At 34.5% G+C, this 27825-nt stretch overlaps 1 protein-coding gene across 1 annotated transcript in view; it reads left to right on the top strand.

Annotated features, from left to right (window-relative positions):
* LOC139136135 (phosphatidylserine synthase 2-like) overlaps positions 1 to 27825 on the top strand; it is a 221397-nt gene that overhangs the window by 100635 nt on the left and 92937 nt on the right. Inside the window, exon 5 of the mRNA XM_070707625.1 lies at positions 16649 to 16699. Within this exon, the coding sequence (XP_070563726.1) occupies positions 16649 to 16699 (51 nt within the window). The remainder of the gene's footprint in view (positions 1 to 16648; positions 16700 to 27825) is intronic.

Below are 27825 nucleotides of genomic sequence, written 5' to 3'. Positions count from 1 at the left end.
TCATAGAAAAGAGGTACAGTTTGTACAAGAAACTTTTTATGGCTTGCTAGCTAGTTAGCTAGTTACAGCTTGGAATTATTTGTTATTGAACTTGATAATAATACAAATAAAAGCTAGAACTTACCTTGAAATGCCCAAAGTACTAATGTGATGGCGCCGGCCTATATGCCCAACATAGTGGGCTGTATGCCTTGGACGGAGGTATCTCAGAAACGCTTCAGTAACTTTTTCTGAAATTTGGTCTGATGGTCACGGTCTTTTTTCTTTTTTTGATTGAATCATTTTAAAGTCACTTTTTTAGCTTTTTTGTGAAAACCATTATGTTCAATTTGTTCTCAAAACCACTAATTTTATCATTTTGATGTTTGGCATGGGTGTTCGTATAGTTGAAATGGTGTCAGAAATGTACAAAGTTTGATGATACATGCCTTGTATTATTTTTAGTCCCCGCGGACGAAGTCCTGTGGGGACTTATAGATTGGGTCCCGTCCGTGCGTTCGTCCGTCTGCAGCAGTTTCTCAGACACTGCTGAACCAAATTGTTCAAACTTGGCACAAAGGCATAGCACTATGACCTAAAGATGCACATCGATTTATTTTGCGATACGATTCAATATGGCCGCAAGGTGGCCATATTTTTGCGATTTTTCATGTCTTTGAACCATAACTCAAACGTCCTTGAACCAATTCTGTTCAAACTTGGCACAAAGGCATAACACTATGGCCCACATATGCATGTAGAATTATATTGTGATACAATCCAATGTGGGCATGAGGCGGCCATTTTGTTTGCGATTTTTCTTGTCTTTGAAACATAACTCAAACATCCTTGAACTGATTCTGTTCAAACTTGGCACAAAGGCATAGCACTATGACCTACAGATGCACATCGATTTATTTTCGACACAATCCAATATGGCTGCAAGGTGGCCATATTTTGTGCTTTTTAGCTCCGCTGTCAGCGACGCGGAGCTTATCAAATAGGTTGATTTTCTGTCGTCGTCCATCGTCTGTTGTCGTCCGTCAACAATTGACTTCTCCTCTGAAACCGCAAGTCCAATTGCTTTGAAATTTTATATGCAGTTCACTTGGGATAACCTCACTTAAGTTTCTTCAAATCGTGATGAAATTTGCATATTTGTATTTTTGGGGCATTTTTTGGTGTTTTTGGTAAAAAAATCTTCTCCTCTGAAAGCACTTGTCCGATTGCTTTGAAATTTGATATGCAGTTTACTTAGGGTGACTTCAGTCAGATTTGTTCAAATCGTGGTGAAATTTGCATATTTGTATTTTTAAAGGCAATTTTTGTCATTTTTGGTAAAAAAATCTTTAAAAATCTTCTTCTTCAAAACTACCGGTCAGATAGCTTTGATATTTGGTACGTATGTCCCTAGGGATGATCTTTTTTAGATTTGTTCAAATTGTGCAGAAATATGCAAATTTACATTTTTAAGGCAATTTTTGCCATTTTTGTTCAAAAAATGTATTTCTCAAAAAATACTTGTCTGATAGTTTTGAAATTTGGTATACAGGTTCCTATAGATGAACCAAGTAATATATATTCAATTTTATGATGAAATCTGTAATTTTGTATTTTTGGGGCAATTTCTGCCATTTTTGGTCAAAAAATGTGTATTTCCAAAACTACTCATCAGATAGCTTTGACATTTGGTATACAGGTTCCTACAGATGAACTAAATGATAATTGTTGAAATTATGATGAAATCTGCAATTTTGTATTTTTGGGGCAATTTTTGCCATTTTTGGTCAAAAAATGTGTATTTCCAAAACTACTCATCTGATAGCTTTGAAATTTGGTATACAGGTTTCTACAGATGAGCTAAGTAATATATATTGAATTTCTGATGAAATCTGTAATTTTGTATTTTTGGGGCAATTTCTGCCATTTTTGGTCAAAAAATGTGTATTTCCAAAACTACTCATCAGATAGCTTTGAAATTTGGTATACAGGTTTCTATAGATAAACTAGGTTATATATATTTAATTTCTGATGAAATATGTAATTTGGTATTTTTGGGGCAATTTTTGCCATTTTTGGTCAAAAAATGATATTTATTTCAACAATGAGGAAATCTGCAATTTGGTATTTTTGCAATGGGGGCAATTTTCCCATTTTTGGTCAAAAAATGTGTTTCTAGAAAAGTACTAGTCTGATAGCTTTGAAATTCGATATGCAGGTTCCTACAGATGAACTAAATTTGATCTATTGAAATTATGATGAAATCTGCGATTTTTATTTTTGGGGCAATTGTTGCCATTTTTGGTCAGAAAGTTTTATTCTCAAAAAACTACTCATCAGATAGCTTTGGTTGACATGTTCTTCGGGATGATCCGATGTCATATATTCAAAGTATGATGAAATCTTCAATTGTGTATTTTTGCAGCTATTTTAGCCACTTTTTTTCTGGCCACTGCATTGAGCTATCAAAGATTTCCACCTTCATCAACATGTGTCAAAAATAGTTATTCTCTACATAAACACAGCGGAGCTATATCGGCCGCTAGGTCGCTTGTTCATGTCTTTGAACTATAACTCAAATATCCTTGAACCAATTCTGTTCAAACATGGCACAAAGGCAAAGAACTATGACATACATATGCATGTATCAATTAACCTTGCAATAGGAGCCAATATGGCTGCAGAACTGCCATTTTGTTGGAATTTTGCATGTCTTTGAAGCTTAATTCAAAGGTCATTACACTGATTTTGTCCAAACTTGGCACAAAGATCATGCACTATGGCTACGTATACATGTCAATGTACTCGTGACATGTTCCAATATGGTTGCCAGATTGTCATTTTTCCCCAATATCGCTGCCAGATGGTCATTTTTGGATTTCTTCATGTTTTTGAGGCTTAATCATATGCAAATATTCCTTATCCAATGTTGTTGAGACTTGGTACAAAGATAAAGTCCTATGGCATGCATATGCATGTCTACTAATTTACTGCTATGATCCATACGGTCAATAGACAGCCAATTTTGGTGTGATTTTTTTGTCTTTAAAACATAAACATAGGTCACTGTCCTTCGATAGACTGATTTTGTTTAAACGTGATATGGCTGCATTCTTGTGCACATTAATTTGTTTCATTATATGATCCAAAATGGCTGATTACAACAACATGCTCGATCCCATACCATTTCTAAAATTCCACCAAACCATGTGTACAGTATGTGCCATCATGACACTAGAGGCAGTGAGGGCATTGTTATGTGTGATGTAATCAAAAGTTCCTTCAATGGTCATTACCGGCAGAGATGGGTCAATTTTATTGAACGTTCCTCAGATTACTTTATTATGCAAGTCACAGGCCTGATGCACCCGTTGCATCAATGTCATTCCACAGCTACCTAGACCACAGCTACCTAGACACCAAAGATGTAGTATACCAGAGTTGGTCCTTGGTCCACCCAAGTAGGGTGTAAAATATTTATTTACACCCTACTTGATTGAAACTTTTCATTTTATTTTCTTTTTAAAGTGGAAGTTCACCAAGGATGATTTTTACATATGTGCTAGCTTTGTGGTCACTTACCCTGGAAAAGCTATTTTCGCCATTTATAACTTGCAAGATTTTTTACAAAAACCGATAGAAATAATACAGGAAGTTGCCCATGTAATTTGAATCATGGGAAAAAAGCGCCAAGCTTGGAGCTTGCATAATGTGATATGGAAGGGACCATTTCTCCATGGGTATGGCATTGTCCACACATCCATGCTTAAACAAGTCTGTGGGTTTTAACTTTTGTTTATACTGAGTATCCTTGCATACACGATGATTCACTTTTAATAAACTGTCCACTGTCAGATTTTGTGTTGCTGTTTACCACTGTGTTACTGTGAGTGGACAATGTGGGGGCCATACCTGTCCGGAGATAGTCCCTTCCATATCACATTATGCAAGCTCCAAGATTGGAGCTTTTTTTCCCATGATTCAAATTACATGGGCAACTTCCTGTACTATTTTAACGGTTTTTGTAAAAAATCTTGCGAGTTATAAATGGTGAAAATAGTTTTTCCTGGGTAAATGACCACAGAGCTACCACATATGTAAAAATCATCCTTGGTGAACTTCCCCTTTAAGTGATTGGCAACTTACTGATCACCATTTGGTGAAGAGATACAAAGTTTATTTTCTGTCATTGTCAACTATATTTTTCATTCAATACTATATTCTCAAATTTTTTCTATTTCTTCAAGTGTGTACAATGCATGTATATATGTCTGTCCATGTCAAAAACTTGACCAACTTCCACACACTTCACCTCACCAACCATCCAGCTACTGACTAATTGCTGGGTCATCCATTTATTTTTGCAAAATTTTTAGTCCCAACATAACCCGTACAACACACCACCTATCATACACAAGACCACAATCCCTAATGATGGACCTAGATGAGGATATGTGCATAGTCTGTCTGCTGGTTTTGGACCAGATTTTCCCATCATCATTACCATAAAGTCAAATAATAATCATTTCCAATTTTAGACATAATTTTGTGTCAATCAATGAACTACAAGCTACATAAATTCTGGGTGGAACTCAGACTCTCAATGTACATTACCCTATCACCTAACACAGACATCCCAGTCAAACCACTCTGCTGAAGCTCACTTTTAAGTAGTAGTTCACCAAGCGTCCTATAGTATAGTGTGGTTGTTACAGATTTTCTGACTCGGATCCGCTGCATGGTATAGAACTCATGAGGCACCCTCATACAATAAACACACACACACACCAGGCATTGCTCACAAATTTCTCACTCCTTTACTTGTGTTACCATCCATATGGGATCTGCTGCATGGTATAGAACTCATGAGGCACCCTCATACAATAAACACACACACACACCAGGCATTGCTCACAAATTTCTCACTCCTTTACTTGTGTTACCATCCATATGGGAGCGCCACAATGTCATTGATGCTATTTTTAGCTCATATTTGGTTTTATATATAAATACCAAAAAGAGCTTGTATGATGAGTCTAAGTGGCGTCTGTATGTCTGTATATTTGTGGGTATGTGCGGATGTATGTCCGTCACACACAAAGGCTCCCATACCGCCAAAGCTACCGTCTCAGTATTTGGTGTACAGGTAGATGTAGGGGTTGAGATGTGAATTTGTTCAAATGAACACATCAGTGTCAAAAATGTGCAAATGAGGTAAGAAAAAGCAAAATTCTGAAACAGGCTTGAAACAGGATTACTCCCCTGACTTGAGTCACTTCCTGTCATCGTTTATGAACTGTTACATATTAACAGACCTGCTCAAACCATAGACAGTAGAGTGGAGGAAGACCGTCAGTAGAGGGGAGGAAGACCGTCTATGGTCAAACTAAGGGGGGCTAGCTGCCTTCCTGCTATGCATGTTGCTAATTTTCTAGTACCTAAAGTTTCAGACCTTAATTACTTTTGTCATTCTTGTTTTTCTGGTTTAAATATTTCTTGTTGTTTTTCTGGTTGTACTGTGCAGAAATCATTGTCATAACATCAACGTAGAATTTTCGTGCTCTGAACAGATAGAAACAACATTTATTGTTGATCTTTGGTACCCATACTGGTATGTACCAATTCTGATCAAATTTGAGCGACACTGTATAATTGCGGTATTTTTTTTATCTGCCACAATTATAGGTAAACACTGCATTTAATTTATCCCAATTAAGGCCAAAGTACGGTAATTTAATTCTTTGTTTGGACATACTAGGTTTTTTCTACTGTCAATGGTTTGAATAGGATTTTTCTGAGTAGCTATTCTGCCTACAACTCTTTGTTTACAAAATTTCACATCTTGTAGTATAACTTATGATGATCACAATGAAAGGAAGTTTTTGATGATTTTTTAAAGACACTTGTGTTGTTACACGGAAATGTCAAGAAAATATAACTTACTGGTATTTGTTTTAATTTTCTTGTAAGTGTTTTTGTACCGCCTTCCCACTCATGTTTTCAAACATTTGAGTGGGCGCAAAACAAAGAATTTTATTACTTTTGCCTAACTGTGATGTACACAATCTTAGCAATAGTGTATTCTGTGCTGTGGTGTGTGTGGAAATCTTATTGATTGAAAGACCATGTACTTATGAAAAAGGGAGATGAAAATAACTTTACAAGACTAGCAACTCATCAAGGCATACAAACATTAAACGAAAACTCGCCATGTTTAATAGAATTGCAGTTCATTTGAAATATGAGTGATATCTTAATTTGGACCTGGTTTTATTAGTCCCCGCGCTAGCGCAGGGGACTAGTAGATTAGGTCCCCTCCGTCCGTCCATGCATCCGTCTCCAATGATATCTCGGTCATTTGTAAAGCGATTTTAGAACAACTTGGCCTCAGTATAGTACCCTATGACCACTCAATGCACGTCACTTTTTTTTCACAAAATAATCCAATTTGACCACCAAAGATTCACTTTTTTAGGCTATTCAGAGCTACATCGTATGAATAAGGATCCAAAATTAGCCTTGACATCTGGTATTCAGACTCATATTTTCTGAATCCGAATCCGAAGTCATGTCCATCCCTCATCTGTAACCAGCCATTTCTCAGTCATTTCTGAAGCGATTTGTCAACAACTTGGTTGAAGTATAGTACCCTATGGCCTTCCAATGCACGCCTGTTGTCTTCACAAAATACCCAATTTGGCTATCAAGGATTCACATTTTTGGGCTATTCCGAGCTACAACCCCTGAATTAGAATCTAAAATTACCCTTGGTGTCTGGTAATCAGACATGTTTTCTCTGAAGCCGATTCCAAAATAAATGTCCTTGCAGCAGTACAGAATATCAATCAGCTGTTTTCACTGTGTTCACAGTAAGTTATCTTAACCCTTTTCCTGCCAGACAGTAATAACCGTATCACTTCCCCATCAGCCAAGTCAGTAAAAAGCAGTATTGAGCCAAAACAACATGTATTTTCACCCACTTGGCTTGGTATGTTACAGCATCTGTTGTCCAAAAAAAAAATCAACTTTACAGTATTTATGTTTTCAACAGCCTTCAAATGTACATTTTTAGCTACTATGGACTATAGTCTATAGAAGCTATTGGGATGGGTATCCGTCCGGCGTCCGTCGTCAGTCTGTATGTATGTATGTATGTATGTATGTATGTCCGTTTGTAAGGCGTCCGTCCACTCAAATATCTTGAGAACCACAGTACTTACTGATTTGATGTTTGTTGTGTAGATGAAAAATAGGATTTTGAAAAATTTTTTTTTTTTTTTTTTTTTTTTTTTTTTTTTTTTTTTTTTTTTTTTTTTGATATTGTGGAAAATAGGCAAATTAATGCCAAAAAAGGCGTTTTTGGTAAAAAATCTTCTTCTTCATAACCACTGGTCAGACAGCTTTGTTATTTGGTATACAGGTCCATAGGGATAACCCAACTTAGATTTGTTCAAATTATGATGAAATATGCACAGATGTATTTTTAAGGAATTTTTTTGTCATTTTGGGTCAAAATTTGACTTACATTGTATGTAATTCTTGTACTGTATAAACCCTATCAATTCACCCAGAAAAAATAATATGATTTTAAATAATTGAATTAATTGGGAAATCATCAAAGCCAAAATACTTTAGTGTAGAATTATCAGAAAGTTCAACTTTTTTGACAGTTCATAGTGAAATGCCTACCATCTTGGAGGATTAAAACATGTAAAGGCAACTTTCCTGAATCCCAACTTTGACATATTCTGAACCGTCATTTATTGTGCCCTGTATGTTATCTAAAAGAAATTGCTCATAATAGTTTGTCATGATAGGGTGGTCAAATAAATAGAGATAGAGAAAGTTCTAATTTCCATTTATGGTTGACTTGGTAAGGATAAAATAAAATTACTCTTTGAGGAAAAAAATAGAGTGATCAATTAAAAGAGTGGTCAAAGTGATAGGGTTTTTATGGTAAAGCTGGGCTGTAAGATTCCTCATGTGCTATTTATAGCAATTATACAATGTGTAAACAGTACAATGAAAGTGTTACATGATGCTTTTGATGACCTTGAACTTCTTAACTTTCAAACATTTGTCTCTTCAGTGTGCTTTCTCTGAGTACGTACAGTCTCAACTTATTCAACAGAACTTACTTAACAATGTTAATTTGAAAGTTAAAATGTGCTTTGTTAATAGGATGGAAATACTGATAAAGATAACCAGCTTAAGATTCTTTATAACCTGACAGATACATATATGCTGTTTTTTATGACGTAAATCTTGATTTAAGCAAGTCTTGTTTACTTTAATTAGAATGTAATTAACTCTCGTTTATTAGCTACTATAGACTAATTTAGTCTATAAAAGCTAGTGCGATGGGTATCCGTCCGGCGTGCACCGTCAGTCTATATGTATGTATGTATATATGTATGTATGTATGTATGTATGTATGTATGTATGTATATCCGTTTGTTAGGCGTCCGTCCACTCAAATATCTTGACAACTGCAGTACTTACTGATTTGATATTTGTTGTGTGGATAAAATATATGATTTTGAGAAACTATTTTTTATTAATTTTTTGATATTGTTGAAAATATGCAAATTAGCACCAAAAAAGGCGTTTTAGGTAAAAAATCTCCTTCATAACCACTGGTCAGACAGCTTTGTTATTTGGTATACAGGTCCGTAGGGATAACCCAACTTAGATTTGTTAAAATTGTGATGAAACAAATCTGTATTTTTACGGAATTTTTTTTTCAATTTTTGGTGAGGCCATCCTGAAATGAGCTATCAAAGATATCCACCTTCTTTATCAATACATGTGTCAAAAAGGTTATTCTCTACATAACGCAGCAGAGCTCTGTCAACTGTTGAGTCGCTTGTTTTTTCAAAACCGCTGGTCAGACAGCTTTAATATTTGGTTTACAAGTCCCTAGGATGACCTTAGTGAGATAATTTCATACAGTCATATATCCATGTCTATAGTAGCTTCAGGGACTTTGGTCGGATGGGTATCCGTCCGGCGTCCGGCATCAGTCTGTATGTATGTATGTATGTATGTATGTATGTCCGTTTGTGAGGCGTCCGTCAACTCAAATATCTTGAGAACCGCAGTACTTACTGATTCGATATTTGTTGCGTAGATGAAAAATATGATTTTGAGAAACAAGTTTTTTAATTTTTTGATATTGTTCAAAATAAGCAAACTAATGCCAAAAAAGGCGTTTTTGGTAAAAAATCTTCTTCTTCATAACCGCTGATCAGGCAGCTTTGTTATTTGGTATACAGGTCCCTAGGGATAAGCCAACTTAGATTTGTTAAAATTGTGATGAAATATGCAAATGTGTATTTTTAAGGAATTTTTTTGTCATTTTTTGTCAAAATTTGACGTACATTGTATGTGATTCTTGTACTGTATAAACCCTATCAATTCACCCAAAAAAATAAATAATATGATTTTAAATAATTGAATTAATTAATTAGGAAATCATCAAAGCCAAAATAATTTTAGTGTAGAATTATTAGAAAGTTCAACTTTTTTGACAGTTCATAGTGAAATCATGTAAAGGCAACTTTCCTGAATCCCAACTTTGACATATTCTGAACCGTCATTTATTGTGCTCTGTATGTTATCTAAAAGAAATTGCTCATAACAGTTTGTCATGATAGGGTGGTCAAATAAATAGAGATAGAGAAAGTTCTAATTTCCATTTATGGTTGACTTGGTAAGGATAAAATAAAATTACTTTTTGAGGAAAAAAATTGAGTGGTCAATTAAAAGAGTGGTCAAAGTGATAGAGGTTTTATGGTAAAGCTGGGCTGTAAGATTCCTCATGTGCTATTTATAGCAATTATGCAATCTGTGTAAACAGTGCAATGAAAGTGTAACATGATTCCTTATAATGCTTTCGATGACCTTGAACTTCTTAAGTTACAAACATTTGTCTCTTCAGTGTGCTTTCTCTGATTACCTACAGTCTCAACTTATTCAACAGAACTTATTTGCAATGTTAATTTGAAAGTTAAAATGTGCTTGGTTAATAGGATGAAAATACTGATATTAAAAGATAACCAGCTGAAGATTCTTTGTACCCTGACAGATATGCTGTTTTTTATGACGTAAATCTTGATTTAAGCAAGTCTTGTTTACTTTAATTAGAATGTAATTAACTCTCCTTTATTTGCAATTATAGACTAATATAGTCTGATGAAATATGCAAATCTGTATTTTTACAGAATTTTTTTCCATTTTTGGTCAGGCAATCCTGAAATGAGCTATCAAAGATATCCACCTTCTTCATCAATACATGTGTCACAAAAGGTTATTAGTCCCCACGGACACCGTCCGGGGGGACTTATAGGTTTGGTGATGTCCGTGTGTGTGTGCGTCCGTGCGTCCGTGTGTCCGTGCGTCCGTCCGTTCACGCAGATATCTCAGAGATGCCTGAAGCGATTTCATTCAAACTTTGTACAAGGATTTTTTCATATGTCATACAGATGCACGTCGATTTGTTTTGTGATACGATCCAATATGGCTGCCAGGCGGCCATTTTATTACGATTTTTTCATGTACAGAGCCATAATTCAGGCATGTTTCAACTGATTTAATTCAAAGTTGGTACAAGGACATTGACCAATGTCATAGATATGCACGTCAATTGTTTTTGTGATACGATCCAATATGGTCGCCGTGCGGCCATTTTGTTATGATTTTTTCATGTACAGAGCCATAACTCAGGCATATCTCAACCGATTTTATTCAAACTTGGTACAAGGACATTGACCTATATCAGACATATGCACATCAATTTGTTTTGTGATACGATCCAATATGGCTGCCAGGCAGCCATTTTATTACGATTTTTTTCATGTACAGAGCCATTACTCAGGCATGTTTCTACAGATTGTTTTCAAAGTTGGTACAAGGACATTGACCAATGTCATAGCTATGCACATCAATTTGTTTTGTGATACGATCAAATATGGCCGCCGTGCGGCCATTTTGTTACGATTTATCATGTTCAGAGCCATAACTCAGGCATATCTCAACCAATTTTATTCAAACTTGGTACAAGGACATCGACCTATGTCATACACATGCACATTGACTTGTTTTGTGATACGATCCAATATGGCCGCCGTGTGGCCATTTTATTACGTTTTTTCATGTCCAGAACCATAACTCAGACATGTATCAAGCAAATTTATTCAAAGTTGGTACAAGGAGATTGACCAATGTCATACATGTGCATGTTAATTTGTTTTGTGATACGATCCAATATGGCTGCTGTGCGGCCATTTTGTTATGATTTTTTCATGTACAAAGCCATAACTCAGGCATATTTCAACCGATTTTAATCAAAGTTGGTACAAGGACTTTGACCTATGTCATACATATGCACATTGATTTGTTTTGTGATTTGATCCAATATGGCCACCATGTGGCCATTTTATTACGATTTTTTCATGTCCTGAACTACAACTCAGACATGTATCAAGCGAATTTATTCAAAAGTATTTTTATCACAGACCTAATGAAGAGGACTCTATCCTCTCTGAGGACCTGTAATCAAAGCACCCATTAACAAGTGGGGACTGTGTCATCAATGATGACTTGTTCTCTACATAACACAGCAGAGCTCTGTCAACTGTTGAGTCACTTGTTTTTTCAAAACCGCTGGTCAGACAGCTTTAATATTTGGTTTACATGTCCCTAGGATGACCTTAGGGAGATAATTTCATACAGTCAGGAAATACTTAATTTTGTATCCATGTCTATAGTAGCTTCAGGGACTTTGGCCCTATGTTTGGAAAACTTGAAATTCAAAACAATCGTCTGTATTTTTTTAAATGTATTCTCTAACAATTGAACAAAGACATAAGTAATATCTTTCTCTCAACTTGCTGACCCTCCGTTTCAAGTAATTATAGTTTTAACAAATGACACTTTGAAACATTAAAGGAAATGAGTCTTCCGCTTGACTGTTTATGATCAAAGGCGAATGAACCTTCCGATCTCCAAAGTCTGAGCATGGACGTACGGTAGACCATGGACGTCCATGGGTAGACAAACGCATGTATCCCGGGCATGTATCCCATCGTCGGCCGATTTGCAAACAGTTGGAAAGAGTAATGGAAAGGGCTAAATGTAGAGCTAAAACCATCTTTATACAATTCTGGTCGCTGTATCATGGAGCTTATACCGAGTAAGAGTTAAATTGTGGTACCAGTGAACTCCTATAATATTGCAAACCTAGTAAGCCTATACGGAGCAGTGCACAACTTTCCAACACGGAAACCATATCTCCCGCCCGACGCATGGTCATTCAGAAAAGCCTACCACAATTTCACAGTTTTGCATGCATTAGCAGTTCAAACCACACCGTCTCCTACCTAGTCTGCGTAAGCTGAACTTCTAGTGCTAATATGCACGGATCGGACCGCTATCGATAGCCGCGACGGCAGCTAACTTGAAACAGCCGCCATTTTTGACATCTCTGTACAGTGATAGAGAGAGTACCTTTGTCAATAAAAAGGTATATTTCATAGTGTAAGTACACTCAGCAACGTAGCCTTAGCATTATGAGTATAGACAAATATTTCTGTATAGCACAAGATTGCTGATTGGCTAAGACTGGAAGATTCCATTTAGTAGGGACTGCTGGAGTCAAAGCGAGACCCAGTAAAAACTTTAGATTGATCATGCATAGCAGTTCGCTGTGAGAGTTTCGTGGTCGCTGTAGAACAACTTTGTTATGCACCAGCAAATTGCGTCTTTATTAACACCTTTGAAGTTCAAATCCTTTGAAATTGCACTATTGTAGACTTTGCGGAGTCCCCCAGCGTCCAGCGTGCGCGTAGCAGAACAGGACATTAGCATTATAGCAATGATTTTTTAGTCCCCGCGGACGAAGTCCGGCGGGGACTTATAGATTGGGTCCCGTCTGTGCGTCCGTCCGTCCGTCCGTCCGTCCGTCATCAACAGTTTCTCAGACACTGCTGAACCAATTTCGTTCAAACTCGGCACAAAGGCATAGCACTATGACCTACAGATGCACGTCGATTTATTTTGTGATACGATCCAATATGGCCGCGAGGCGGCCATTTTGTTGCGATTTTTCATGTCTTTGGACCATAACTCAAACATCCTTGAACAGATTCTGTTCAAACTTGGCACAAAGGCATAACACTATGGCTTTTATATCCATGTTAAATTATATCACGATACGATCCAATATGGGCGCGAGGCGGCCATTTTGTTGCGATTTTTCATGTCTTTGGACCATAACTCAGACATCCTTGAACATATTCTGTTCAACCTTGGCACAAAGGCATAACACTATGGCCTACATGTGCATGTCAAATTATTTTGCGATACGATCCAACATGGCCGCGAGGCGGCCATTTTGTTTGCGATTTTTTCATGTCTTTGAACCATAACTCAAATATCCTTGAACCGAGTCTGTTCAAACTTTGCACAAAGGCAAAGCACTATGGCATACATATGCTTGTCAAATTATATTGCGATACGATCCAATATGGGCGTGAGGCAGCCATTTTGTTGGGATCTTTCATGTTTTTGGATCATAACTCAGACATCCTTGAACAGATTCTGTTAAAACTTGGCACAAAGGCATAACACTATGGCCTTCATGTGTATGTAAAATTATTTTGCAATACGATCCAATATGGGCGTGAGGCAGCCATTTTGTTGCGATTTTTCATGTCTTTGGACCATAACTCAGACATCCTTGAACCGATTCTGTTCAAATTTGGCACAAAAGCAAAACATTATGCCCTTCATATGAACGCCACTTAATTTCATGATATGATCCAATATGGCCGACAGGCGTCCATTTTTTTGCGATTTTCTCATGTCTCTGAACCATAACTCAAACATCCTTGAACTGATTTTGTTCAAACTTGGCACAAAGGCAAAGCACTACTATGGCATACATATGCATGTATCAATTAACCTTGCGATAGGATCCAATATGGCTGCAGAACTGCCATTTTGTTGGAATTTTGCATGTCTTTGAAGCATAATTCAAAGGTCATTAAACCCATTTTGTCCAAACTTGGCACAAAGATCAAGCACTATGGCACACATACATGTATACATGTCAATTTACTTCGTGACATGTTCCAATATGGCTGCCAGATTGTCATTTTTGGATTTTTTCATGTCTTTTAGGCTTAATCATATGCAAATATTCCTTATCCAATGTTGTTGAGACTTGGTACAAAGATAAAGTACTATGGCATACTTATGCATGTCTACTAATTTTGTGCTACGATCCATATGGTCAATAGACAGCCATTTGATTTCAATTTTATAAACATAGGTCACTGTCCTTCAATGGACTGATTTTGTTTAAACGTGATATGGCTGCATTCTTGTGCACATTAATTTGTTTCATTATATGATCCAAAATGGCTGATTACAACAACATACCCGATCCCATACCATTTCGAAAATTCCACCAAACCATGTGTATAGTATGTGCTGTCATGACACTAGAGGCAGTGAGGGCATCGTTATGTGTGATGTAATCAAAAGTTCCTTTAGTGGTCAACACCGGCAGAGATGAGTCTTTTATTGAACGTTCCTCAGATTACTTTATTATGCAAGTCACAGGCCTGATGCACCCGTTGCATCAATGTCATTCCACAGCTACCTAGACACCAAAGATTATAACAAAATGGACAAGCGGGGACTGTGTCATCAACGATGATTTTTTGGATACACGTATTTGATCAGATCGGTACTTTGACAAACTCAGCTTCAAAAAAAAGGTGTGTAATGATTTTCATTTGCCGTGACTAAGCGTCACTGTCAAGATTACGAAGTGTAAATGACCTACCATTTGTATTGTACATTTTAATCATGGCAAGTACGCAAGTTGCTCGCTAACAATTGACAACTACAAGCTTCGTTTCCATCAAAAACAAAGAGGCAGCATTTCCAATTGCAGGGGCGGCACATTAGCTAGAGGGGCGGTCACAAAAAAGGGGGGGCCCGCGCCTCAAAAACCCCCCGTGGAGAACCCTGTAGTGAAGTCGAGATTGTTGATACATCTATCCAAAGACACATTGCTTGTGAAGTAGATATTGTTGCTACGTCTATCCAAAGACACATTGCTAGTAAAGTAGAGAATGTTGCTACATGTATCCAAAAACACATTGCTATAGAAATTGTTGCTACATCTATCCAAAAACACATTGCTAGTAAAGTAGATATTGTTGCTACGTCTATCCAAAGACACATTGCTAGTAAAGTAGAGAATGTTGCTACATGTATCCAAAAACACATTGCTATAGAAATTGTTGATACATCTATCCAAAAACACATTGCTAGTAAAGTAGAGATTGTTGATACATTATCCAAAGACACATTGCTAGTAAAGTAGAGAATGTTGCTACATCTATCCAAAAACAAATTGCGATAGAAATTGTTGCTACATCTATCCAAAAACACATTGCTAGTAAAGTAGAGATTGTTGATACATTATCCAAAGACACATTGCCAGTAAAGTAGAGAATGTTGCGACATCTATCCAAAAACACATTGCTATAGAAATTGTTGCTACATCTATCCAAAAACACATAGCTAGTAAAGTAGAGATTGTTGATACATTATCCAAAGACACATTGCTGGTAAAGTAGAGATTGTTGCTACATTTATCCAAAGACGCATTGCTAGAGAAGTAGAGATTGTTGCTACGTCTATCCAAAGACACATTGCCAGTAAATGTAGACATTTTTGCTATGTCTATCCAAAGACATATTGCTGGTAAAGTAGAGATTGTTGCAGCGCTACAGCTATCCAAATACACATTGCTAGTAAAGTAGAGATTGTTGGTATCTATCCAAAGACACATTGCTGGTGACTTACCATAGAAATTGTTGCTATGTTCTCCAAAGACATATTCTTGTGTCTATTACTATTAGCCACTCCTAGACTTGGAAAATGTAATTACTATCAGATTTGTAAACTTTTACTGTATTACATTAACAGAATTTATATTTTATGGGGCCTTTGTCATTGAAAATGGTGTGTTATTGTAGATTATTTGCAATATCACACAGCCAAGGCTACAACTGAAACAGTTTCCTTTTCTCGAAAAGGCTGACAAGTTTCATGGTGGTTTTCCGTGAAAAATCACACTGAACTTTTTGGTCAAGATTTCTACCAGTATGTGCTTTGATTTATAGGTTTATAATAATATTAGGATATGTGATAATAACATTGTATGTGCAAGTGCTAGATGAACTCTACAGTGTGTAAAGGGGTTGCAGTTTGAACTTTGTAACAACTAATCTTGATTATTGAATCACTCTCCATTAAGTGTGGTGATTTAATAGCCAAATGGTTTTGACTGTGATGTGTAAGCTGGATGCAATGAGCTCTTGGTTGTGAGGTCAAATCTGATTTAGAATTAACTGTTTGAACTGATAGCTTCAAATTTGGTTAGTATGGCTTTACGTATACCAGTTATCCTATTAGCGTTTGCCAAAATAGTAATAATTTAGAGTGTGTAAGGTGTGTTCAATCCCAGCAAGACAGCAGAGGTAGTGTCATGCCTTCATGATACTTATTTGTCCAAATGAACTTATGCTTGTGACATTAGTGCATTGCTGTTTCAGCGTGTCTTAAGCTCTCTCATATTATATGCTTACAGGAAAAATGGGACATGTTTGTGATCGCTCATATTTTAGGATGGTATGCAAAGGTAGGTGCACAACTACTTTAAGTGAACATTGAAAAGTACAGTATCATGTTTTACAGATTTATTTTATGATACTCTGTACATTCATTTTTTGCATATGTCGCAGCAATGTCTGTCTGTCTGTCTGTCTGTCTGTCTGTCTCTCTGTCTGTGTACTCAATATCTCAAAAACGGCTCATCAGATCAGAATCAAATCTTGGACATAGATTCAGTTTGCAAATGGCAAGAACTGATTAGTTTTTGGTGGGTGTGGCTTGCTTACTCTTTGCTCTTTTGCATAATTAATGATTTTAGAAAAAAATGATATATATTGACAACAACTGCACACAATTTGATGAGATTCGCTACAAATGTAGATCACATCAAGATATATCAGCTTTGAAAGATATTAAGGGATGACGTGAAAGATAATTACTAATTTGCATGTTTAATGAAATTTCCTAATTTGGAGTATATATCTGAATTTACTTGATCAAAATTGACGAAACTTGGTATGCATATTGAGGATACTATGATTTAACCTTATTGAAAGTTATTAAGCATTTTTACTTCATCCAAATCCTAATTTGCATATTTAATGAATTTTTGAAATTAAGGATATATATTTGAATTTACATGATGAAACTTGCTATGTACATTAAAGATACTATTATGTAGGTCATTTCCCCCACACTCATCATGACCTGAGTTCAATTAGTCTAGAACATTCTCAAGGTCACTGCCCTTGATGACCTCACAACCTTGAATTCAATTAGTCATGTTTGGAATGTTCTGGAAAGTTGATTAGTTGTGTAAGGGAGATAATTTTAGAACAGTAATTAGCATGTCAATAAAAGTTCTAGATTGTTCTTATATGCCTTTATAAAAGGGACGTGCTCAGCTTCCAGTCAGACTTTTGGGGATCGTGTCTCTTGTGTGTTACTAAACTCCAGCAGTAGTCATTCTCAAGACCTTTCAAGACCTTCACTGCCAACGCTGGATTTATACTGTGGACTTTGTGCAGCTTCAAGCCTGCAAGGACTGTTCATTCATTCGACAGACTGTTACAACTCTGAGACTGGAGCTTTGCCGTCCCAGCTGAGATAAGTAATCTGTACACTTTTAAAGCTTGTACTATATCCCTGACTTAGCAATTGGTTTTATTTTTGTAATAAATTTGTTTAAACGTTAACAGCTGAGTTCACCCTTTTGTTCGTTTTCTCTGCACGTAACAAAATTGGGGGCTCGTCCGGGATCCGAATATTTTGAGCCGTTTGACAACATTTTGCCTGCCTTTTCAAAACTACTGTATACTGTGAACTCAGCAAAATTCAATCAGGCGGAATTCAAGCCAGACGAATTTATGGATGACCTTGATCAGGACGCATTTGATTCCCTCAAAAAAGACAACCTCATTGCACTGGCCAATTTCCTTAAAAGTAGATGTCAAAAGATCTATGCGCAAGCGGGAAATACAGTACCACATTGCAAAACATTTAGTTAATTTAAGCCAATTTGAGGAATCCACCTTGAAAGATTATAGCCGAGTCTCCTTTTGAACTAAGACAATTGAATAGAATGCAGACAAATTTGGAGATAAGAGACTAGAATTACAAATGGGGGAAAAGACAGGCAAAAAAAAAAAAAAAAAAAAAAAAAAAAAAAAAAAAAAAAAAAAAAAAAAAAAAAAAAAAAAAAAAAAAAAAAAAAAAAAAAAAAAAAAAAAAAAAAAAAAAAAAAAAAAAAAAAAAAAAAAAAAAAAAAAAAAAAAAAAAAAAAAAAAAAAAAAAAAAAAAAAAAAAAAAAAAAAAAAAAAAAAAAAAAAAAAAAAAAAAAAAAAAAAAAAAAAAAAAAAAAAAAAAAAAAAAAAAAAAAAAAAAAAAAAAAAAAAAAAAAAAAAAAAAAAAAAAAAAAAAAAAAAAAAAAAAAAAAAAAAAAAAAAAAAAAAAAAAAAAAAAAAAAAAAAAAAAAAAAAAAAAAAAAAAAAAAAAAAAAAAAAAAACAAAAAAAAAAAAAAAAAAAAAAAAAAAAAAAAAAAAAAAAAAAAAAAAAAAAAAAAAAAAAAAAAAAAAAAAAAAAAAAAAAAAAAAAAAAAAAAAAAAAAAAAAAAAAAAAAAAAAAAAAAAAAAAAAAAAAAAAAAAAAAAAAAAAAAAAAAAAAAAAAAAAAAAAAAAAAAAAAAAAAAAAAAAAAAAAAAAAAAAAAAAAAAAAAAAAAAAAAAAAAAAAAAAAAAAAAAAAAAAAAAAAAAAAAAAAAAAAAAAAAAAAAAAAAAAAAAAAAAAAAAAAAAAAAAAAAAAAAAAAAAAAAAAAAAAAAAAAAAAAAAAAAAAAAAAAAAAAAAAAAAAAAAAAAAAAAAAAAAAAAAAAAAAAAAAAAAAAAAAAAAAAAAAAAAAAAAAAAAAAAAAAAAAAAAAAAAAAAAAAAAAAAAAAAAAAAAAAAAAAAAAAAAAAAAAAAAAAAAAAAAAAAAAAAAAAAAAAAAAAAAAAAAAAAAAAAAAAAAAAAAAAAAAAAAAAAAAAAAAAAAAAAAAAAAAAAAAAAAAAAAAAAAAAAAAAAAAAAAAAAAAAAAAAAAAAAAAAAAAAAAAAAAAAAAAAAAAAAAAAAAAAAAAAAAAAAAAAAAAAAAAAAAAAAAAAAAAAAAAAAAAAAAAAAAAAAAAAAAAAAAAAAAAAAAAAAAAAAAAAAAAAAAAAAAAAAAAAAAAAAAAAAAAAAAAAAAAAAAAAAAAAAAAAAAAAAAAAAAAAAAAAAAAAAAAAAAAAAAAAAAAAAAAAAAAAAAAAAAAAAAAAAAAAAAAAAAAAAAAAAAAAAAAAAAAAAAAAAAAAAAAAAAAAAAAAAAAAAAAAAAAAAAAAAAAAAAAAAAAAAAAAAAAAAAAAAAAAAAAAAAAAAAAAAAAAAAAAAAAAAAAAAAAAAAAAAAAAAAAAAAAAAAAAAAAAAAAAAAAAAAAAAAAAAAAAAAAAAAAAAAAAAAAAAAAAAAAAAAAAAAAAAAAAAAAAAAAAAAAAAAAAAAAAAAAAAAAAAAAAAAAAAAAAAAAAAAAAAAAAAAAAAAAAAAAAAAAAAAAAAAAAAAAAAAAAAAAAAAAAAAAAAAAAAAAAAAAAAAAAAAAAAAAAAAAAAAAAAGAAAAAAAAAAAAAAAAAAAAAAAAAAAAAAAAAAAAAAAAAAAAAAAAAAAAAAAAAAAAAAAAAAAAAAAAAAAAAAAAAAAAAAAAAAAAAAAAAAAAAAAAAAAAAAAAAAAAAAAAAAAAAAAAAAAAAAAAAAAAAAAAAAAAAAAAAAAAAAAAAAAAAAAAAAGAGAAAAAAAAAAAAAAAAAAAAAAGAAAAAAAAAAAAAAAAAAAAAAAAAAAAAAAAAAAAAAAAAAAAAAAAAAAAAAGAAAATAAAAGAAAAAAAAAAATAAAAATGCAATTACAAATGGAAGAAAGACAGAGAGAGAAAGATAGGCAGGAAAGATTAGAAATGGAAGAAAGACAGAAAGAGAGGGAATTGGAAATGAAAGAAAAAGAATTACAAATGGAAGAAAGACAAAGGGAGAAAGAAAGAGAGGAAAAAGAAAGGAAAGAGAATTAGCAGAACAACGACTGCAGTTAGAAATGAGACGTTTAGAGCTTGGAAAGTCAGGAAAATTCTTCCCTTCAGACAATTTTGACATCACTAAGCATTTCAGGTTAGTTCCCCCTTTCCAAGAAAAGGATGTTGATAAATATTTCCTTCATTTTGAGAAAATTGCTCAGAGTCTGGATTGGCCTAAGGAGTCCTGGTCTATGCTTTTGCAGAGTGCTTTGGTGGGTAAAGCCAGAGAAATTTACATTCAGTTGTCAGTAGAGCAGGCTTCAGATTATGATTCTGTGAAGGAATTAATTCTCAAGGGTTATGAGTTGGTGCCTGAAGCTTACCGTCAGAAATTTAGGGATTGTGAGAAGGTGAAAGATCAAACTTACGTTGAATTTGCTCGAACAAAAGAACAACTGTTTGACCGTTGGTGCTCTTCGGAAAAGGTCAGTCAGAATTATGACAAATTACGACAACTTGTTTTGATTGAGGAATTTAAAAGGTGCATCCGGAGTGACATCAAGACGTTTATCAATGAACAAAAGGCAGATACATTAGAGGTTGCTGCACGTTTGGCCGATGATTATTCATTGACCCACAAATCTTCATTTCTCAGCAAACCATCCCAGTCCTTTTCCTACAGAAACAATGCAGGTAAATTTAACTCCTCCTTTTCATCCAAGAATTTCTCAAAGGACAGTAGAAAATCAAATGACAACAGTTCACAAAATTCAAGTAACACTCCCACATCATCAGATCCCAAGTCTCAATCTCCTTCTGAAAAACAGTTTGGTACACTTTCTTGTAATTATTGTAAGAAAGACGGCCATTTAATGTCAGAGTGTTTCAAATTGAAAAGAAAACGTGAAGGTCAAACAGGTCAAAGTGGATCTAAGCCCACCGGCTTTATTTCTTCATCAACTCAATTAGAGTCTAATAATGTGTGCAACACATTTTCTGAGGTTAAACCCCTCTTATCCCCAATTAATGAGGTCAAGGTCAATTCTTCACAAGATAGCATTATGGGTATTTTCGAACCATTTATTCATGATGGTTTTATATCACTTTCTAGTGATTTTTCTTCTGCTACCCCTGTCAAAATTCTAAGAGATACCGGGGCTTCCCAGTCTCTTTTGTTGGCAGATACCCTGCCGTTTTCTGAAAAGTCATTTTCAGGTTCTAAAGTTCTTATTAAGGGGTAGATTGTAATGACTACATTCCTGTTCCTCTCCATAATGTCTATTTGTCTTCGGACTTTGTTTCTGGACCTGTGACTTTAGGTATTAGGCCTTTTTTGCCTTTTGAAGGGATTCACCTTCTTCTTGGAAACGACCTTGCTGGGGACAAGGTCATTACTAATCCACTTGTGACTGATAATCCTAATTTAGATCAGGATCCAGAGCCAATTGAACAAGAGATACCCGATTTATTTCCTTCGTGTGCAATTACTCGAGCCATGTCAAAGAAAACTTCCGAGAATCAAAATACTCTCAAGAATAATGTCACAGATGTTGACTTAAATGACACCTTTCTCAGTCAGGTGTTTGACACGGATCATTCCGTTATCCCTCGTGGATTTGAAACTTCCAGTAAAACTTCTGCTGACCAAAGTCAGACATTTTCTAGATCAAATCTCATTGCAGAACAACACAAAGACCCAGATATTTTGTGTTTGTTGACAGGGTAGATGATGAAGGTAAAACTTCAGATAGCTCTGTTTCCTATTATACAAAATCTGGTATTCTCATGCGTAAATGGAGACCTCCAGATGTCTTGGTTGATGACGACTGGGCTATAAAACATCAAATTGTGGTTCCAAAGCCCTACCGTGCTGAAATATTGCGCCTGGCCATGAAACCCCCTGGGCTGGTCACTTAGGAGTCAGGAAAACTTATCATAAAATTCTCAGTCACTTTTATTGGCCTAATCTCAGGCAGGATGTAGCACATTTCTGTAAAACTTGTCACACATGTCAAATGGTAGGAAAGCCAAATCAGACCATTCCAAAGGCCCCTTTACAGCCAATTCCTGCATTTCAAGAACCATTTAGTAGGATACTAATAGACTGTGTTGGGCCCCTACCAAAAAACAAGATCAGGAAATGAGTACATGTTGACAATTATGTGTACATCAACTCGGTTCCCAGAAGCCATACCACTGAGAAATATAAAGACAAAGACTATAGTGAAAGCTTTAGTCAAATTTTTCACTTTATTTGGCCTCCCTAAACGTGTCCAGTCCGATCAAGGCTCCAACTTTATGTCTGGAATTTTTCAACAAGTAATGGATCAGCTAGGCATTAAACAGTATAGGTCATCCGCCTATCATCCAGAAAGTCAGGGTGCTCTTGAGCGATTTCATCAAACTTTGAAAAACATGATTAGGACCTACTGTTTAACACAGAGAAGCAGTGGGATGAAGGAATTCATTTTCTGCTCTTTGCTGTTAGAGAGTCAATTCAAGAGTCTCTTGGTTTTAGCCCATTTGAGCTTGTATTTGGACATACAGTCCGTGGCCCACTTAAGCTCGTTAAAGAGAAATTCCTATCAGACGATGATGATTGTCTGAATATTTTGCAATATGTGTCAGATTTTCGTACAAAACTCTCTAAAGCATGTGAATTAGCCAGAGAAAATCTGAGTCATCTCAGCAGTCAATGAAAACCAAATATGATAAAAACACCTCAAAACGGAAGTTTGAACCAGGTCAAAAAGTTCTTGTTCTACTTCCAATTCCTGGCAAACCACTCCATGCTCGTTACTTTGGGCCATACCTAATTGATAAGAAATTGAGTGATTTAAATTACATCATAATAACACCTGACAGGCGAAAACAAAAACAGCTATGTCACATAAATATGCTTAAGCCATATTTGGATAGGGATAATCCTACTATAACTCAGCCTGTCAGTGCAGTCAGTTCAAGCCATTATGAAGATAGTGATACTGAAACTGACTTGAGTGAAAATACTCTAAACTCAAAGCTGGGCTCGGTCAAGCTTCAGAACTCAGAAATCCTGGAGAAGCTGGAGTCTACAAAGTTGGCACACCTCCAGCCAGAACAACAACAACAGGTGAAAGAACTGCTCCACGAATATAAACACCTGTTTCAAGATGTTCCAACGAGGACAAACGTCACCCATCACAACGAAGATGTCTGCGACAGTAATCCAGTGGAACAACATCCAGACGGACTGAATCCTGCAAAAGCGGAATATCTCCAGGAGGAAGCCAAGTATTTGCCGAACAATGACTTTATCGAACTCAATAAAAATAACTGGACTTTACAATGCATACTTTATGCCAAATTCAGTGCCATTTCGAGTTTTCCGATATCAAATTTCAAGAGGATAGTCATGGGACCGATCATCCTGTTTGCTATTTTTAACAAATTTTGCAAATTTAACAAATCCCAGAGAAACTACTCTACAATTGAAAAAGAGTGTTTATCTTTGATATTAGCTTTACAGCATTTTGAAGTTTATGTTACTTCTTCAAATCAGCTAATAGTGGTTTATATTGATCACAACCCTCTTGTTTTTCTGCAGAAATTTAAAGGCAAAAATCAGAGATTGCTAAGATGGAGTTTAATGTTACAGGAGTTTAATCTTGACATTAGACATATCAAAGGCAGAGACAATTTAATTGCAGACTGTCTCTCTCGTATTTAGAGTTTATTGTTGTTCACTTTCAAGAAATTTTACTTTAGAGTAAAACAAAATTTGAGTACTTAAATCCTTTTCAAGATTACATTTGTAAAAGAAAGATTTTTCTTTGAAAAATTTTCTTTTTGAAGAGGGGGTGTGTTATGTAGGTCATTTCCCCCACACTCATCATGACCTGAGTTCAATTAGTCTAGAACATTCTCAAGGTCACTGCCCTTGATGACCTCACAACCTTGAATTCAATTAGTCATGTTTGGAATGTTCTGGAAAGTTGATTAGTTGTGTAAGGGAGATAATTTTAGAACAGTAATTAGCATGTCAATAAAAGTTCTAGATTGTTCTTATATGCCTTTATAAAAGGGACGTGCTCAGCTTCCAGTCAGACTTTTGGGGATCGTGTCTCTTGTGTGTTACTAAACTCCAGCAGTAGTCATTCTCAAGACCTTTCAAGACCTTCACTGCCAACGCTGGATTTATACTGTGGACTTTGTGCAGCTTCAAGCCTGCAAGGACTGTTCATTCATCCGACAGACTGTTACAACTCTGAGACTGGAGCTTTGCCGTCCCAGCTGAGATAAGTAATCTGTACACTTTTAAAGCTTGTACTATATCCCTGACTTAGCAATTGGTTTTATTTTTGTAATAAATTTTGTTTAAACGTTAACAGCTGAGTTCACCCTTTTGTTCGTTTTCTCTGCACGTAACAATTAAAGATACTATTATGTAGGCTAACATTATTGAAAGGCATTAAGCATTTTTGCTTCAGCCAATTCCTAATATTTGTATTTAATTAACTTTCCTAATTAAGGATATATACTTGGATTTATTTGATCAAAGTTGACATAGCATGCTATGTACATTGATGATTATACCAGGTTATACCAATATAGGAAGTCATTTCGCACTTAAGTTTTCATGTCAGTTAATTTATAGTTTGCATATCTAATGAGCTTGGAATAAGTTTGGAATATATAGTTTGAAAGACTTGAACAAAGGCAATTACACTTGCTATATAAAGTGGTGATACATTGATAGCAGTCAAAGAAATTAATTATTTTTATTTCAGCTAATTACATGTTTGAATACTTAATGACCTATCGAGTTAATCTGTGGTGAATATTGTTTATTATGTTGATCATAATACTTTTAATGAAGTTGCAAACATGTGGCCAAGGTTCAAATTTACACATAACTGCAATATATAATGAAACACGTGAGCATTTACAGTTCATATCTGGTTCTGTCATATATAACGCTTCCCATTGATTTACATTTTCATTTTTAGAGTTCATATTTATGCCATTAATAGACCCAGTTATTCCCCCAGTATGACAATACACATAGTAATACATACCGGTAATGTCTGTTTCTCAAGCGTCTGATATAAGAGGTAGGATAATTAACAGTTTGCATTTTAGTGCACATTTGGTATACACCACATTTTGTATATGTAAATACCAGTATACCAAAGAGAGGTTATAATGGTAAGTCGGTTGCATCTCCTAAACTCCTAAACTAAACTCCTAAACTGCAGCACTACCATCTTAGTATTTGGTGTGCAAGTGCACCCATTGTTAGTCGGTGTCCGTGGGACTTATAGGTTCGGTCATGTCCGTCCGTGTGTGCGTCCGTCCGTGCGTCCGTCCGTTCACACAGATATCTCAGACATGCCCAGGTCAATTTCTTTCAAACTTTGCACAAGGATAGTACCCTACCCCATACAGATGCACTCGATTTGTTTCACAATGCGATCAAATTTGGCCGTGTTAGAGGACTTTTTAGTTTTCATCTCCATAGACTCCTATGTATAAGGCAGTCTCCATAGACTCCCATGTATAAGGCAGACCATAGACTCCCATGTATAAGGCAGTCCATAGACTCCCATGTATAAGGCAGTCCATAGACTCCCATGTATAAGACCAAGAAAAATAAAAATTTAGTTTCTCATCGTATTCATATTGCAAAAAGGATGCAGTGACACAGTTTTTAGTCCCCATGGATGAAGTCCAGGGGGCTTATAGATTGGGTCATGTCCGTCCGTGAGTCCATCCGTTCACGCAGATATCTCAGATATTTTGACAAAATGTCACATGACCTTGGTGACCTTTGACCTCAAATTTATATATTTGTCCACTACTCAGTAACAACAAGTGCCAAACCTTTCATATATGGTATGATGGGACACCTTATGACGCCACATATTGTACCTCATCAATTATGTGCATATCTAATTTTGAGCGAGCCAATAGAGCTAGAGGTCTGATTTTTGGTATATAGGGATAACTTAGCAATACAATTTTTTTTTCAAAATGTCACGTGACCTTGATGACCTTAGACCTTGATTATACATATATATGCATAACTCAGTAACCACAAGTTCTATAAGCTTCAATTTTGATAGGATATTAGACCTTCAGATTTCACATCTCGTACCTCATTTATTATGCACATATGTATTTCTTGGCTGGCCAACACAGCTAGAGGTCTGATCTTTTTTCCCGATTTAGAACCATAACTTAGACATGCCCCTTGTTATAAATTGGGAAAAATGACATAAACCTTTGTGCCCATAGATGTGAACTTATACACTCCAGCGATACTTTTTAATGACCACATTTCCCTGCCCCATCAAGACTAATACTCCTTTTACAAGTGGGGACTATGTCATTGACAATGACTTGTTGAAGATGTGAATTTGTTCAAATGAACATGTCAGTGTCAAAAATATATAAATGAGGTAAACAATTGGAAAATCATGCAAATTGCTAAAATTTTGTAACCGCTGGCCAGATTTGGCTGAAACATGGTATGCAGGTTCTTTAAGGTGACTACAGTAAGATTTGAGCACAGTTTGATGACATTTTTAGGGACCCAAGCCACCTATAGGGCTTCCGCCGCTTCTTTGTCCACCTAGATCTCTAAAACGGCTGAACGGAAACTTCTCAAACTTGCAGGGCTTAATTGTGTCACTCGTGCACCTGACCCTACAAATTTTGATTGGTCACGTAACCTGGCGGCCATATTGGATTTTCCAAAAAACTAAAAATGGCTTCTCCAGAATACCTGGGGGTCTAGTCAATTTGAATTTTTTTGTATAGCAAGCATGGCCTAAGGTTTTATGAATTTCCAAATAAAATCACATGCGGTCACGTGACCTTGGCCGCCATATTGGATTTTCGAAAAATACCCATTTAATCTTTAAAAATCTTCTTCTCCAGAACTAAAACACCGATTGACCTGAAATTTTACTCATGTCATCCTTAGAGTGATCTCTTTCAAGTTTGCAAAAGACATTTGAATCGGTCACGTGATTTGGCCGCCATATGTGATTTTCGAAAAATCCCAATTTAATCTTGAAAAATCTTCTTCTCCAGAACTAAAACCGATTGAGCTGAAATTTTACTCATGTCATCCTTAGAGTGATCTCTTTCAAGTTTGCAAGAGATTTTTGGATCGGTCACGTGATTTGGCTGCCATATTGGATTTTCGAAAAATACCAATTTGATCTTCATAAATCTACTTCTCCAGAACCAGAACAACAATTGAGCTGAAATTTTACACATATCATCCTTAGAGTGATCTCTTTCAAGTTTGCAAAAGGCATTTGGATCAGTCACGTGATTTGGCCGACATATTGGATTTTCGAAAAATACCAATTTAATCTTTAAAAATCTTCTTCTCCAGATCCAAAACACTGTTTGAGCTGAAATTTTACTCATGTCATCCTTAGAGTGATCTCTTCCAAGTTTGCAAACGACATTTGGATCGGTCTCGTTGTTTGGCCGCCATCTTGGATTTTGTGAAAATCAAACTTTAATCTTAAAAAATCTTCTCTTCCTGAACCAACGCTCCGATTTAGATGAAATTTTACTCACATCATCCTTAGTGTGCTCTCTTTCAAGTTTGCAAAAAACATTCTGATCGGTCAAGTAGTTTGG

This window comes from Ptychodera flava, chromosome 1 (genome assembly GCF_041260155.1).
Source record: "Ptychodera flava strain L36383 chromosome 1, AS_Pfla_20210202, whole genome shotgun sequence".
Lineage (NCBI taxonomy): Eukaryota > Metazoa > Hemichordata > Enteropneusta > Ptychoderidae > Ptychodera > Ptychodera flava.
The sequence above is the reverse complement of the archived record's forward strand: the minus strand, read 5'-3'. Positions and strand labels throughout refer to the sequence as shown.